The sequence below is a fragment of the Tyto alba genome, unplaced genomic scaffold, assembly GCF_018691265.1.
Source record: "Tyto alba isolate M040663 unplaced genomic scaffold, T.alba_DEE_v4.0 Super-Scaffold_1, whole genome shotgun sequence".
NCBI classification, from domain to species: domain Eukaryota; kingdom Metazoa; phylum Chordata; class Aves; order Strigiformes; family Tytonidae; genus Tyto; species Tyto alba.
Window position 1 is genome coordinate 5,416,842 of NW_024881261.1, and position 13,646 is coordinate 5,430,487.

At 39.8% G+C, this 13,646-nt stretch overlaps 1 protein-coding gene across 1 annotated transcript in view; it reads right to left on the bottom strand.

Moving 5' to 3' along the window:
- Positions 1 to 5,058: 5,058 nt before the first annotated feature.
- Positions 5,059 to 13,646, bottom strand: part of HTRA1 (HtrA serine peptidase 1) — a 35,198-nt gene continuing 26,610 nt past the window's right edge. The window contains exons 4-9 of the mRNA XM_032988757.2: positions 11,609 to 11,803; positions 10,869 to 10,901; positions 9,495 to 9,609; positions 9,316 to 9,373; positions 8,328 to 8,423; positions 5,059 to 5,780 (exon numbers count right to left, since the gene is read on the bottom strand). Of these exons, the coding sequence (XP_032844648.2) occupies positions 5,612 to 5,780; positions 8,328 to 8,423; positions 9,316 to 9,373; positions 9,495 to 9,609; positions 10,869 to 10,901; positions 11,609 to 11,803 (666 nt within the window). The 3' untranslated portion in view covers positions 5,059 to 5,611. The remainder of the gene's footprint in view (positions 5,781 to 8,327; positions 8,424 to 9,315; positions 9,374 to 9,494; positions 9,610 to 10,868; positions 10,902 to 11,608; positions 11,804 to 13,646) is intronic.

Here is a 13,646-nt window from a genome sequence, read left to right on the forward strand (position 1 = left end):
AGGACTGTAGCTGTAGGGTCAGCCCCATGGGGTGCTGCTCCTCTCTTAGTTTTCAGAGGCTTTAGGAAGGGGGAGCAGCCAGGCAGATGCAGCAAGACCCCACAACTACTGCAGGGACACAGCCTAAATCACAGCTTTCTCAATCACTAACACCTGACACCTGTATTTTCCTCTGCAGAGCAGTGATCTGCACCCTGAGCTCCACTCCAGGGAGGAAAGGAAGGCAATGCTTCCCCTGGAAGCAGCCGCAGCCCATGAACAGGAGACGGAAGAAATGCTGCGACCCCGTGTGTGCCATCTGCCCCGGTGCAGAACTTCACTTCTCATGCAAGTGCTGCAAGAGTCACCAGCTTGAAAAGGTCCTGAGTTTGTGAGGTTACCCCAGAGTTCAAAAGAAGGTGGGATGAAATCGTCCTGGCTAATGGTGCTTAAATTCTGCATGCTATGGAGCTTTAAATGAAAGCAAGGGAGCCCATGAAAATGCAAAGCGCAGGATCAGATTCAGTGCTATGATAAGCATTTAGTTTACTAGCAGTTAAAAGTATAAATCTAAGAAAAATACAGTGAATGTGAATTAAAATGATGGAAGGAATGAAATGCAGAAAGAGAAGGGAGGCTGGTCTGGTTTTATTAGTAAGATGGACTAACTGCTTTAACTACTAAGGGAAGGTAGTTTCATGTATTTATACTTGAGTCTTTGAATAGAAAATCCTTTTCATACTTAAAAAAAACCCAAACAAACAAACAAACAAACAAAAAAAAACCAAAAAACCAATCGACATGGTTTTCCATAACCACTCTTCATCTCAACCTGCTTTGAAAAATTTTCTATTTATCAGAGCCATTCATGGGAAGCTGCTGCATGGGAGAGCTGGACCATTTGAGCCACGTCTGTGTGATGAGTCCAGGAACAGGCACAGGCAAACCAAACTATTGCTGTTGCACAATGCCCTGACCCCACAGGCTTGATGCATTGAGACCTTTGTGCCTGTACCCATGGCATGATGGTAAGTCCCATAAACGGCTTTCTAGCAGGTTCAGGAGATCAGATAATTGCAACTGCTCAGAGCCACAGCCACAGAAACCCGACGGAGCACGTTCCAGCAGCAGGACACCGCTGTAACACAGTCCATTTCCCTCAGATACACATTGCAAACTTTCTGAAAATCACTGTGCTCTCTGAATAAACACCGAACAGAAAAGGAATGAACAGAAAAAATATTTAATTTTCCTCTCCAGCATGTTATGCAGTATTTCCAAGCTACTAAAGTTAATTCTTTACCAAATTTAGTAAATTTGACTCCCATACTTTAGCTCTGACTCATCTTCTCTCTAATCAATTCCTAATTATTATCCACTTCCTCGGAGAGTTTATGGGGACAGATACTGTAGTACCATGACTACTAAACAAAACCATGAAAATTGGAGAAAAACTTTCCAGTAAATGCAGATAGATTAAATTGATGAGTTGCTCTGGTAGCTTCCTTCCTCGCTTTCTCTGTCCAGTTAGTTGAATTACATATGCACTGTTTTTTAGCAGTGATTTAATGCAATAAATAACACTTAACAAATCAAGTAATTGCATATTCACAGAGTAACAGTACAAAGAGGGTAAACTGGCTGAAATCCTGGGGCCCAGTGGCTCCAGCCCTGACCTCCCAGCATCTTGCACAAGAGAATGGAGTTTGGGGGTTGAGGAGAACAAAATAGATGGAGTGTCTCAGACATCTGTACAGCACAGCTGGACACTGCAGGATGCACAGATGTACAGCACACACACACAAAGAATGTAAAATCAGCAAAGGTTTCTGCTATGCATTTCTATGCAGTCAAGAATGACAACGGCCTTCATATTACGAATGATGCTACCAAACCCTTCACCTCCAGATAAAGTTATCAGATGCTGGTCAAATTTTAGGGTCCGGATGGGAGGTTGCCAAGCTGAGGTTTGCATCCTAAAGTCAAGGGTACAGCAAGGTGAAGCAGACCTTTAGTCCTCACTTCTCTGCCTGGCTCCTTCCTGTCTCTTAGGCACGGTTCTGTCCCTCTGTGTGAAGAAAGACTTAAAGTCAGACTTGACCCAGGGTGTAATTCTGATTTCCTTTGACTGACAGTCACCAGCCGTACTAATGGGGAGGGATTTAGACCAAAGGAGAGCAGTGGGAACCAAGTAAAAGATGCAAACTCACATCCTTATTTTCTGGGTGGAAGAGTGGGAAATAATGTGAGAATAATCTCAAATATAAATCAATTAATGAGATCCCTTGAACCTCAAATTAACATTGCTTTATTCTCACTCTGAGGATGAAAAGGATTCCTGCATTGCCCTACCATCACATGCAAATAAGTACTCAGTGGCACTCATTATTCACTGCTCTGAACTAACCTCTTGATCACCACTATTTCTCCACGATACTTGCAACTGCACTTTTAAACACCTCTACAGTATTTTTCTGAAAGGCAATAAGAACATATATATAATTTAATGCCCTGCTAGATGTCTCTCTCACTCTTAATTTGTGAAGATATAGTTTTTAAAATGTCCTCAGCTTCCTTAACATAACATAAATACAAAATAGGGGGGAAGGGGAGAAGTAAAAATAAAAAAAATTTCTCTGGTATTGAAAACACAGGACCTTACTGCTTGTCGTATAAGCCACAGAAACCAGAAAACTGTTAGTCATGATCATCTCTTGTAGAGCTTGAGACATTTCCCTCATGGAATAAGTGAACTAGCTTTTCAAAACTACCTCTGAGTGTAGCCACACGTAGCCATCTACTCGGCATCACATAACAGCAACTCCAGTTTCCATTTCAGACATTCCAAAATACTGAAAACCAAGCCAGAATGTCCAATTTCCCTGATTTAGCGTCCAACGCTTGCTAAAATTTCCAGGAAACTGATATTTATACAAACTGTGCCAAAGCTGTTCTGTACAAAGTATTTTCAATTGCACTTTGGAAAGAACTCTGTGTTGAAGCAATAAAGAATAAAAACCATTCCAAATCTATAACCCAATAATACATCGAATAATACAAAAACACCCATGCTTATTATTTGTATGAAAGGCAAACTTTGCTTCTGTGTCTCTGCTTATCAGTAATCTTATTTTAAATAATTAAAAAACATTTAGAGACAATTTCAATTTTAAGAAACCATCTGGGGAGCTGCAAACATGGATGGATACTAGAAGAGTAAATTCTAAACATTTTTCAGGATATGCACATGATTATGGATATATGAGGCAAAGAAATTAATTATAAATTTTAAAAAAGGTAAATCAGAAAACCACTTTCAAATATATGATGGAAAATTGCTGGCTGCGGTAAGAGACCATCTTGCATTCCCACTAGATGGAGCTATGGGCTAGAAATCTGGTCAAGTATTTCACTAATCCCCAGTGCCACAGGAAAACCATTTACAGAACTCAAGTTCATTTGCTTCTTTCCTGATGCACATGCAAAACCCGAGCCATTGTCCTGAGGCATTTATGCCTCACAGTAGTATCTATAAAGCACAGGCATAAAGGTATGCTGTGCTGTCACTGCAAGGACACCATCGGTAAACCCAAAGTAGCCAGCTAGAAACCAAGCAAAAAAAAATAATGTTTTTGCACATTAAGATGCCACAACAACAAATAACAGCAACAAAGAGAATCAAGCAGCTCTGGAAATTATGCAACTACTTGTTTTGAAATAAAAAGGCAGATTGAAAATAACTTCTGTTTTAAACACAATTTCCTGGCTTTGGGGCTTTAGCTTAATTTTTGGCTGGTTGGGTTAGGTGCAGTAGCAAAGAAAGTAGGTGATTTAATTTATTTTTGCTGAGAGCTGTCTGTCATATGCACTACACGGGGCATGGATGGTCTGCAAAATATACCACTTCAACAGGAAGCATTAATCAACATCAGCAAGATCAACTTGCAGTGCAAATATACTACAAAGCAACTCTGCAAGATCATTCTACGTTTTATCTTTCATGCCAGAAAGTACTGCAGATCTTCAGTGCTTGGCACCATAATGTCTTGGCAGATTCTCAGACGTGATTTATCACAGTGACAGAGCAAGTAAATCAGTACTGAGGTGTTCAATCATGTCAAGTGTCAATACACTGTATGACTCTGTAAATTTATAGTGATGCAGGTAAGGGCAGGCACTGGCACTCAGCGATACAGAGTCTCCCCAGACTGGGATAAGCTGGCTGAAACAGAACTGAAATACAGCTGGAGGGAGAAGGAGCACTGTCAGGGATCCAGGTCTAGAGGATTTCTTGCTGTAATTGTGTGGAATACAGCCCTTTCTTTAAAAATCATTAACTGTCAGCTAGCCAGTTGAAGAGTTTTACTAAAAGCATGTTTAGGAATGACAGTCACCAAAAACTTGTCTATAGCCCTTGGATTTATTCTCTGAGACACATATTTCAACAGAGGCAAGGAAAGTCTGCTTAGCCTATTGTTTACCTAGTGAGTAACTACACTGTAATTAAATTTAGATGATTTTTCGCCTTCACGGTAAGACAATCTCAATCACTACCCAGGCTTCAAGGGCATCCATAAATGTATGTATAAAGATTAGTCTCTATGTTAGAGGAATGCCCAATATCCTAGTCAAAACCAGGTCCTATCATACACACAGCAGCACTCAAGATGCAAATAAAACACCGCGTTTGAATGAGCTTGAGGACAAATCTACAACCATTACGAACACCGTAATATCTGAACTAGAATGGTATAACATCTGTGATCCACAATATGATAGTTTTTCCTATAGTGGGCTAACAGATTTCAGGCATTGGTGAAGTTGTAATTAAAACAATAAGAAAAATGCATTAACATCTGGAAGACAGGGAATCTGCAATAGCCAATATGACAAATTTGAGCCAGCTGTGCTAAGAAAAGCAGAAGCACAAGAGCACAAATACAAACACATATAGAAAAATAAGTATTTTGGTTTACAATGATAAAAAGGAGACCATCAGGACATCCTTCCAGGCAGATGTGCTGCTCAAAGAAAACCACTCCGCAAGGGGAAGTAAAACGAATCACTCACAAGAAGAAGTACTGTTGAATTCTTTTAATAACACTAGGAAAATATCATAGTATTAAAATCCTGCACGGGATCCTCAAAAGGTTATTTTGGTTGGGATTTCTTTGTGTTTATAAACCAAACTTTTTTTCCCAATTGTATTTTCTTTTAAGCCAACTACTCCTTTACAATGGTATTTCCAGTTAAAACACAGCTAACCTATAAATACCTGAATACCACAACACACATTGTGTGCGTGGGTTTTGTTTAAATCTTAGCAGAAATAATGGCAAATCTATTCAACACAGGGAAGCAAATGTCGATTTGTTAAGCGGGGAATGTAACAGCCAGTAAAGAATACATTGCATACATAATACAGAAGGAAAAAAAATTATCATCTGGAGTATGTGAAATTACACTGATTTTGCACCTTAAACCTAGTAGAAGTTACTCTGTTGGCCAATACTAATCCACTGAACAAGCAGAATGTTGGTCAGAAGTCTAACGTTTCCTGTACCAGCACAGAGAGAATATAAGCAGTCCAATGCTGTTAAAAGAAAACATGAAATCCAGCTCATGTTTCTGGTTAGGGATCGATTTCTTCAGGAACTACTGTTAACATAACATCCTCGTTGCCCCTGCGTACAACCATGTTCAACGTACTGTCCTTTTTAATAATGTCACTGACATCACTGGCTGAACTTATCGACTGTCCATTGATGCTTATAATCACATCGTTGTCCTTCAGGCCACCACTGAAAAGACAAAGCAGCAATGTATTATTATAATTGCCATTTTATTGTCTTTACAATAGTGTTTTAAGAAAAAAATTGCTGGATTTTTCCTTTTTCCCACCCAATGGCAGTTGCACAGACTCACAGCAGGCACACAAAAAGCAATCAGAATTTATGAAGCGGTGAAGATTACAACACAGTGCCAAAACCTCAGAAATCAGATGGAGGTACAACTTTGATGAATCCTGTATTTCACTTCCTTCAAAGGAATTCACTGTTGCAAATAGTGCAGTAATTCTGCAATAAGGATCCTAGATGCTGATTCAGTAGAAGACACAGAGGCGTATTTTTCTTTCAGAATAATTGCAACAAGGCACTCCTTTTAGAGGGGAAATTTTCCAAGCTTTTATTCACATGTACATGGCAAAGCAATTTGAGTGGCACTATGTGTTAACAGATGAGGAATTTTGGTCCCAGATCAATGCTGTTCCCTGTACATAGCTTACTGGCAGCCACTTCACCTTACCTTTGTGTTTTAAACCTGAGTAGAATAATAAATATAATGATCTAGCCCCGTCACCAAAAATGCACGCGTGTCCTTCCCTTTGCCCACCTGCCCGTAGCCCCCAGAATCTCTTCTTCTGACCTCAGCACGACATGCAAACCAAAACCAAATCCTTCTCGACTCAAAGCACGACCTGGCACTGCAAGGCTCCCCTGCCCAGGGCCCTGGGTCTCTCCCCAAGTTGGCTGAGACCACTGCCGGGACCGAGAAACGGGGTGGTGAGGGATACCATCGACCACAATGTCTTGCCCGGTCTTGCACAATGATCTGGCTCCAAGTCATGGAAATATTAACCAAGCAACCAGATCAGACATGATTCAGCCCTTCAGCATAATCCTTCTTTGCAAAACCACAGAGCAGTCATCAGCCGCTTCCGCCCGCAGAAGACGCCTTACATGAGTGTCTCCTGCAAGCAGGATGCCTTGGCCAACGTTTGCAACGATTCCAGTTGCCTACTGAAGGCATGGCTTAAAACATTTTCATGAGAGAAACCATTCCAGATTACCTCGGTCTCTCATGCAGCCTCTCCTCTTAACTCATACCCAGGACAGGTCGCTGCACAACTGCTCTCGTCCCCTACCAGCACGTCTACACAATGCGCAGCGGAGAGGAAAAAACAGCAGAATGGGGAAATCCATTGGGCAAGAGGACTAGGAGGGGGGAGGCAGGAAACATGGGCTGCATTTTAATTGCCAGGGCAGCCTTCAGAGGATGAATCCTGATTTGTGTTCTCCTTCAAGTTATGAGGCTACATGGCCTCACATTTCTTCTACTTCTCTCATGTCCTTTTCCCACTCTCTGCTAACTATTATCTGTACTCCTATAATGATTTTTCTACACCTTCAGATTGGACCTGCATGTCGAGGCAGTAAGTTCAGTCCCACACTGGCGCAGCCACATTATTCCTGTGCTAACTGCAGTTTAATTTCACATTACTGACATACACCAATATTCTGCATGAACAGCACTGCCAACAAGAATTATCTACAAAATGCAGCAATAATTTGGAGAGCACGCTAGACAGCTAACTGTATAACTTAATGGCATCCAAACTGCAACAAAAAGACATCGTCCAACCATCCTCACAGTCTTTCTAAGAGATGTTAACATATGCCTGCTCCAAGCATCCTTCTGCCTATGTGCCTTCGGTGCTACACATACCTCTTTGTTGCCACAAAGATTTACTCTTCTCCTAAATGATCTCTAGTTTCAGAAAATGAAAAAAGTTTCCCACTTCCTACCCTGGATTACTGAGCAGTTTCATATCAAGCAAACTCTGAAAGTGTCTCCAGCAAGAGCCAGCCAAACCAGTGCTGGTGACCACAGACCAGATGCCATACTGCAGCCAGGCATCTCATGAAGCGTGGTACCAACCCACAGGTGAGCTTCTGAGCATATACTGAGTAATATGAAGAAAAAGATCAGTTGTCCAAGACCAAAAGCTCCTCCCTGTGATGTGACTCCTGACAAAGCTCTCACGTGGAGGAGTGTCTCCTGCCAAGAGACTTTCACCCCGCCGATGGAGGCATGCCAGGAGAGCTGGTAGGTTTGCCCAACACTGAAGTGCTTGGGCTGAGATGGTCACGTCTTCACAAGGTGGACACAAATCTCCCTTGCTCTCCTACGTGAGTGACCAGCGGGGCCGTGGGGAGCATGCAGCAGCAAACGTCTTTGTTCAGCACTGGCATCGGTACAACAGATCTCTTGGAAGCAATCACTGAGAAAAATGAAAATTGAGTTTTCACGCCCACTGAATCCTTGCTCTTTCAGCTGGGAACGCTGACAGGGCTTCACTGCAACACCCTGCTACATTCGCAATATTGCCCATCAGGGACCGGACTAAAACCACAAACTGATTTCCAGCAGACAACCTAATAGTTATCAGATGGTCACAATTTTGTTAATTTAGCATAATCAAGATAGCCAGTTAGGCAGGGAGCATTCTCTATCATTACCCCCTTAAGTCAGTGGCAGTGGTTTTGCGAAAAAGTACTTCAACTTACGCTTCAGCTGGTGTTTCTGGAATTACTTCAATAACATAGGCCCCAGAGACAACATCAGGAAAGTCTTTATGGCGATCCTTCAGCTCTCTAGCTTTGCTGGAAAATGAAGAAACAACAACAAAAATATTTTGACAAGATGGGAAAAATAAAGCATGCATTTTTACTTAGTTAAGTCACTTAATGTTCACTAGCTGAGGGAGGTATTTTACACATGTTGGTGTGACACTTCACGATTCATTTTAACCCTTACAAGTATTTAAAGAATTATTATACTTTTTTCACACACACAACTTTTTCATGCTTATTTCTGATAAAGGCAATTGTTTCAATAGATACAGATGATCACAGTTAAAATATTTCAAAACTTGGTCATTACTTTAGAACTAGCAGGTCCTGAACACCTGAAAAAAACCCCTTCAGGTTTCAATGCATTTTTGTACCTGTGATTCTGCACACAGGAAAACTTCTGGTTATTTCTACAGGATGTAGTATCACCTGCTCATGAGTCTTTTCTGGTTTGAGTATAAGTAAGTCCACACAAAAGCTTCATTTTAACATAAACTAATTGTTTAAATAAAACAATTTTATAGAAATGGAAATATGCACATAGCTGTTGTAATTCTTGAAATCTTATTGTCCTGTTTTCTCTTTGATCCACATGGCAGCATGGGACAGACAGTAACAAGAGTAACAGAGCCCCAGGACAAATTAACAATCGCTAGTTATTCTCTTCTGAAGCATTAAGGAAAAGAAAAAAACAGGGAGTTGTTCAAAACCTAGCTCATACAAGAGTCTACAGGCGAGTTCAACCATGTATCAGACGCAGAGAAAATGGCAGCAAAAATTGGCTGCAAGTTGTCACCAGCACCTGCAGAAGCAGACTTTTGCTGGTTCAAACACTCTGGTTGTTCCTGCAGGTCATGAGCTTGATCCCAACGTGGGCAGTGACCACACTCCGGGAAGGGCAGGAACCACCACTGTTACTTACCTAGGAGTTAGGGACATCATTCGTATGCCAATGTATTTCTTTTTGGTTATAGCTTTTCCTACAAAAAGGAAAACAGGTCTTGATCAGTTGCTCTCACCAAGAGAGCCTCAAAGGCTATTGGCTTTCTGCATTATTACTAAATTAATGATTTTCTCTTTCAGAGCAGTGAAGTACAGTACCTTTAGCTTGTCTGTCATGGGATTCAGTTAGGAACTTTTTTATTTTATCTGATGGGATAGCAAACGAGATGCCTGCTGTAACTTTTAACGTGTTGATTCCAATGACTTCACCATCCTGGAGAAATAAGAAATTGTTATTAGCAAATGCGAAGCATCTCAAAGAGAAGTGGATGATTTCTTCCAAGTAATCACAAAGACAAATTCACATAATACACTCTGTAGCTGGCTTTCAATTTTCTAAATGGATTCCTTAAGTCTAATTTTTTGAGTCTATTGATAAAAAAATAAATATTCTCCATTTTTGGAAAACTGATGTGGATATTTGTCTTGCCACTATCAGAAGAGAGAACGGAATTGGGCAGCTCTCCTGCTTGCAGCAGAAGAGCAGCATATTCTACAGCCAATTTCGTTCTGTTTACTTCAGCAGGCATTTCACAAAAACATGGTGCTGACTGGCTCTGAGCAAATATTGCATAATAATATAAAGAAAAACAACACTTCACCAAAATCAAAAGCTTTTCCCAGCAATGTGACCCAAAGAGTTTCAGATAAAACATCGCTGCTGTCACCTGATGATTCGAATACCGCTGAAATCTCAGCAGCTTCCTTCCCTTATCTATCCCAGACAAAAACTATCCAACTACTATTTTTTAAATGGAGGTTACTAGTACTGAAATTGTATTGTGAGTCAGCTGAAAAAAAAAAAACCAAAAATGCCAAATCTCCAAGGCTCTTTCTTCCAATTTGTGCTGTCTCTCACTGAGGACCGCTGCCTCTCCTCTGCTCGACCCCACGTGCCCCCGTCTGAGATCTCTCACACAGCAGTTGGGGTTTGCAACCTGCTCCACGTTGTTCTCTCTTGGGCTTATCCACAGCTGCTGCAAGGTCAGCTCTGACTACGTGCAAATAAACCCTAATATCCTGATAAAAACGTGGGGTTTTCAACCCCCCCCTCAGTGTGACCCAAAATAAAAGGATAAATATGTTTCTGAACCATTACATCAAGTTTCAGTATGCCAAAAAAAATACTTCCATCTGCACTGTATACAGTGAGGGCAAACGCCTCAATTTAAAATGAGCTTTTTGCAAGGCACGGGCAAAAAAAATTGGGCATTACACTTGCTCAAAACTATGCAAAACATAAACACCTTAAATATTGAAATCCAAGCGTATTTGGTGATTTGCCAACACAAACATAGACAAGTGATTAGTAAGAACCATGTGAATTTTGTGTAGTCTGCCAGATATCGAAAGCTCTGAATCACATTTCTGGTGTAGGATTTTGTTTATTTGTTGGTTTAGGTGGGGTTTGTTGTTTTGTTTTTAAAATAAAAAGTAATAAATCTGACACTAACGAAACTTAAAGAAACTTACCAGATTTACTAGGGGTCCTCCGGAGTTTCCATACTGAAAATAAACATATGGCAAGAACATGTTTTAATATATACCTCTTAATTCATGGCAAGCAAAACATAAAAGAAATTTTTGAAATATTTCTGTAGTAATTTTTTCATTATCTATTAAACATGTGCAATAGAACAGTCTTAACATCCAAACCCATTAACTACACTTAACGTTGCCACTTTTAGCTGAGCTTTGCAAACGCTTAGTCCTTCTTCTCTTGCCAGAGTAAATGAAGAGAGCCAAGTTTTTTCTTTTGTTTTAATAGTACCACACTGGCGACTTAGAAGATTTTAGGACAGCTCTGGGAGCTGTTAGTGAAGATTTCTTACAAGGCAAACAGTAGAAGTACAAAAACTATTGTTTTGCCTTAACACAGAAACAAACTTGAACCCTTAAACTAAGCTTGGCCTCTTTTTTAGAAAACATGATGGATTTCAAAAAGATACTTATTTGCCAGAGAATATTGCCTCCTCCCTTGTAATTTATAAGAATTTTGAAGTGAAGGCAGATATTGTACTTGGTGTGGTTCCTTGGGGGATTTTTAAACAACAATCAAGTGCTGCTGTAGCGCAGATGTCCATATTTACATGGATAAAAGAAAAGCCAACTATGCTCACTCTTCTTACGAACTACACCACTGGTGAAATTTTAAATGCAACTATTCAAGAAATCTAAGAGCTGAAGGGAACAAGGCTCAGAGCGGGACGCACATTGATGATGGCATCGGTCTGAATATAGTCCATATCGGAGTTGCGGAGCCCCAGCTCCTTCCCTCCACGCTGAGTGGTACTAACGATCCCTGTAGTCACTGTGTTTTGAAGGGAAAATGGACTTCCAATCGCCACCACAAATTCTCCCGGCCTCAAGTCTGCAGACTGACCAAGCAGAAGAACTGGCAGTTTACCCTACAAATTAAAATTAAAAAAAAAAAAAAAAAAAAAAAAAAAAAAGAACAAATAAGAAAAATTCAAATGTTAAGACACTGCTACACCAGTAGAACAAATTCTATAGAGACATGAATACATTAATAGAGCCGAGGTAAAGAAAGGGGCTTTTATCCATTGGGGATTTTGCTTGTTCTGTTTTCTTTGAATATTTCACGTGGCTTGTTACAGAAACATCTCAATGAGCTTCTGCTCTAAAGAGTGGGCCCTTTGACCGTGGGAGGACTTATTCCACAACAGGTACCCATTAAATCAGAAACAATTAAAAGACCAAAGGAATATTTATGCTCTGCTGTACAAAGCAAACATCTGCTGATACTGAGTTGTTTCCAACAGCTTCTTGAAATAATTAGCCAACAGCTGCTGAAGTAAAAATAATATAATTTTAGAGAGTGAACACTAGAGTCATGAAAGCTATAGCCAAAGTGTATCAAAGATACACGTGTATAGTTAAAAGCATTTTATATTCTCATAAAACACTAGTTAATGTTTCATCTTTTTTTTCAATGGAGTATCTCTTCTAAATAATTACATTGCCTCCTACATACACTGATGTCATCTTCTGAAGATGTTATGATTTAAAGACTATATGGGATTTTTGTGTTATGACAGTAGAGGATATCATTATACTTTCCATTCAAGTTCTTATCTCTAAACATATTAACTATCATGTTATTGAAGACATTCCCAGTAAGACACAAAACATTCTTAAAATCCAGCATCAATAGAAATCACTGCAATTTACAAAAAAAAAAAAAAAGAAAGGGAGGGAAAATTGGATCCACACACCCTTGTCAATGCAAGAGATAAGGGAACTGGCTGGCTGGATAACAGATGATTCAAGGTGGACCAATAACAACCCCTACAGCTGGGAAATGCTTAATAGACTATTTCTATTAGCATCAATGGACCTGGACATATATAAATTCAGGTTTTAACTTAAGGATTTGAACAATTAGGAAGTTACTGAACATGAAATAAAACCAGAAGAAGTCTGAAGGGATGTATCTTGGCAAACCTAACTTTAACTTAGCTTTCCCCCAAGATCACCCCACTTCAAAATTCTTTCCTTTGTTCAATAAACCCAGCCCCAAAAAGAAAAAGGCATTAGTATAAACTTTCAGAACAGGCCAGTGATTCTAGATGCAGTGGAAGCCCCACCTAGATACTAACTTAAAGCAATTTCCAAGGAGTGGATAACATAGTCACTTTATTAAAAAACAGCGTACCTTCAAGGTATTCTTGAGCCATGTACCTAAAATGGAGGTTCAAATTGGCTTAATACCCCTTCTTGTAATTCATTCCTTCTGGAAAACTTGTAAAGGTGCCTTTTTTCACCCTATACCTGTTCCAAAGCACAAAGATTTATGTGCCTTGATTGGATTCTTGGACTGGATCATAAAGCTATATACTGTGTACTCACGTAGCAAAGAAACATGACAATATTTAGTCTGCCCTGACTATTTGTACAGATTCCTAAGTTACTGATAATTTTGTCTCAGAAGTTAATATAAGCCAAATTTTGGCAAAAAAAAAAAGGAAAAATATTACATGTTTAAATTGGAAATCAAGAGCTAGCTCTCTAGGGATCTTTTGTCACCAGCGATTTGAAAGCCTGTATCAATAAGTCACCCAAAAATCTACTAATATAAACTAACCCAAATGCCCATCACTTTGAGATTTTTCACCTAAAGTTTTCTTTCAAATATCCTATGAGATATACAATGTCTGTAAAGTAGAAAGTAAAAACATCAAGGCATCAGTCATCACTATATGTTGCTGCAAATACAGAAGTTATGGTTTT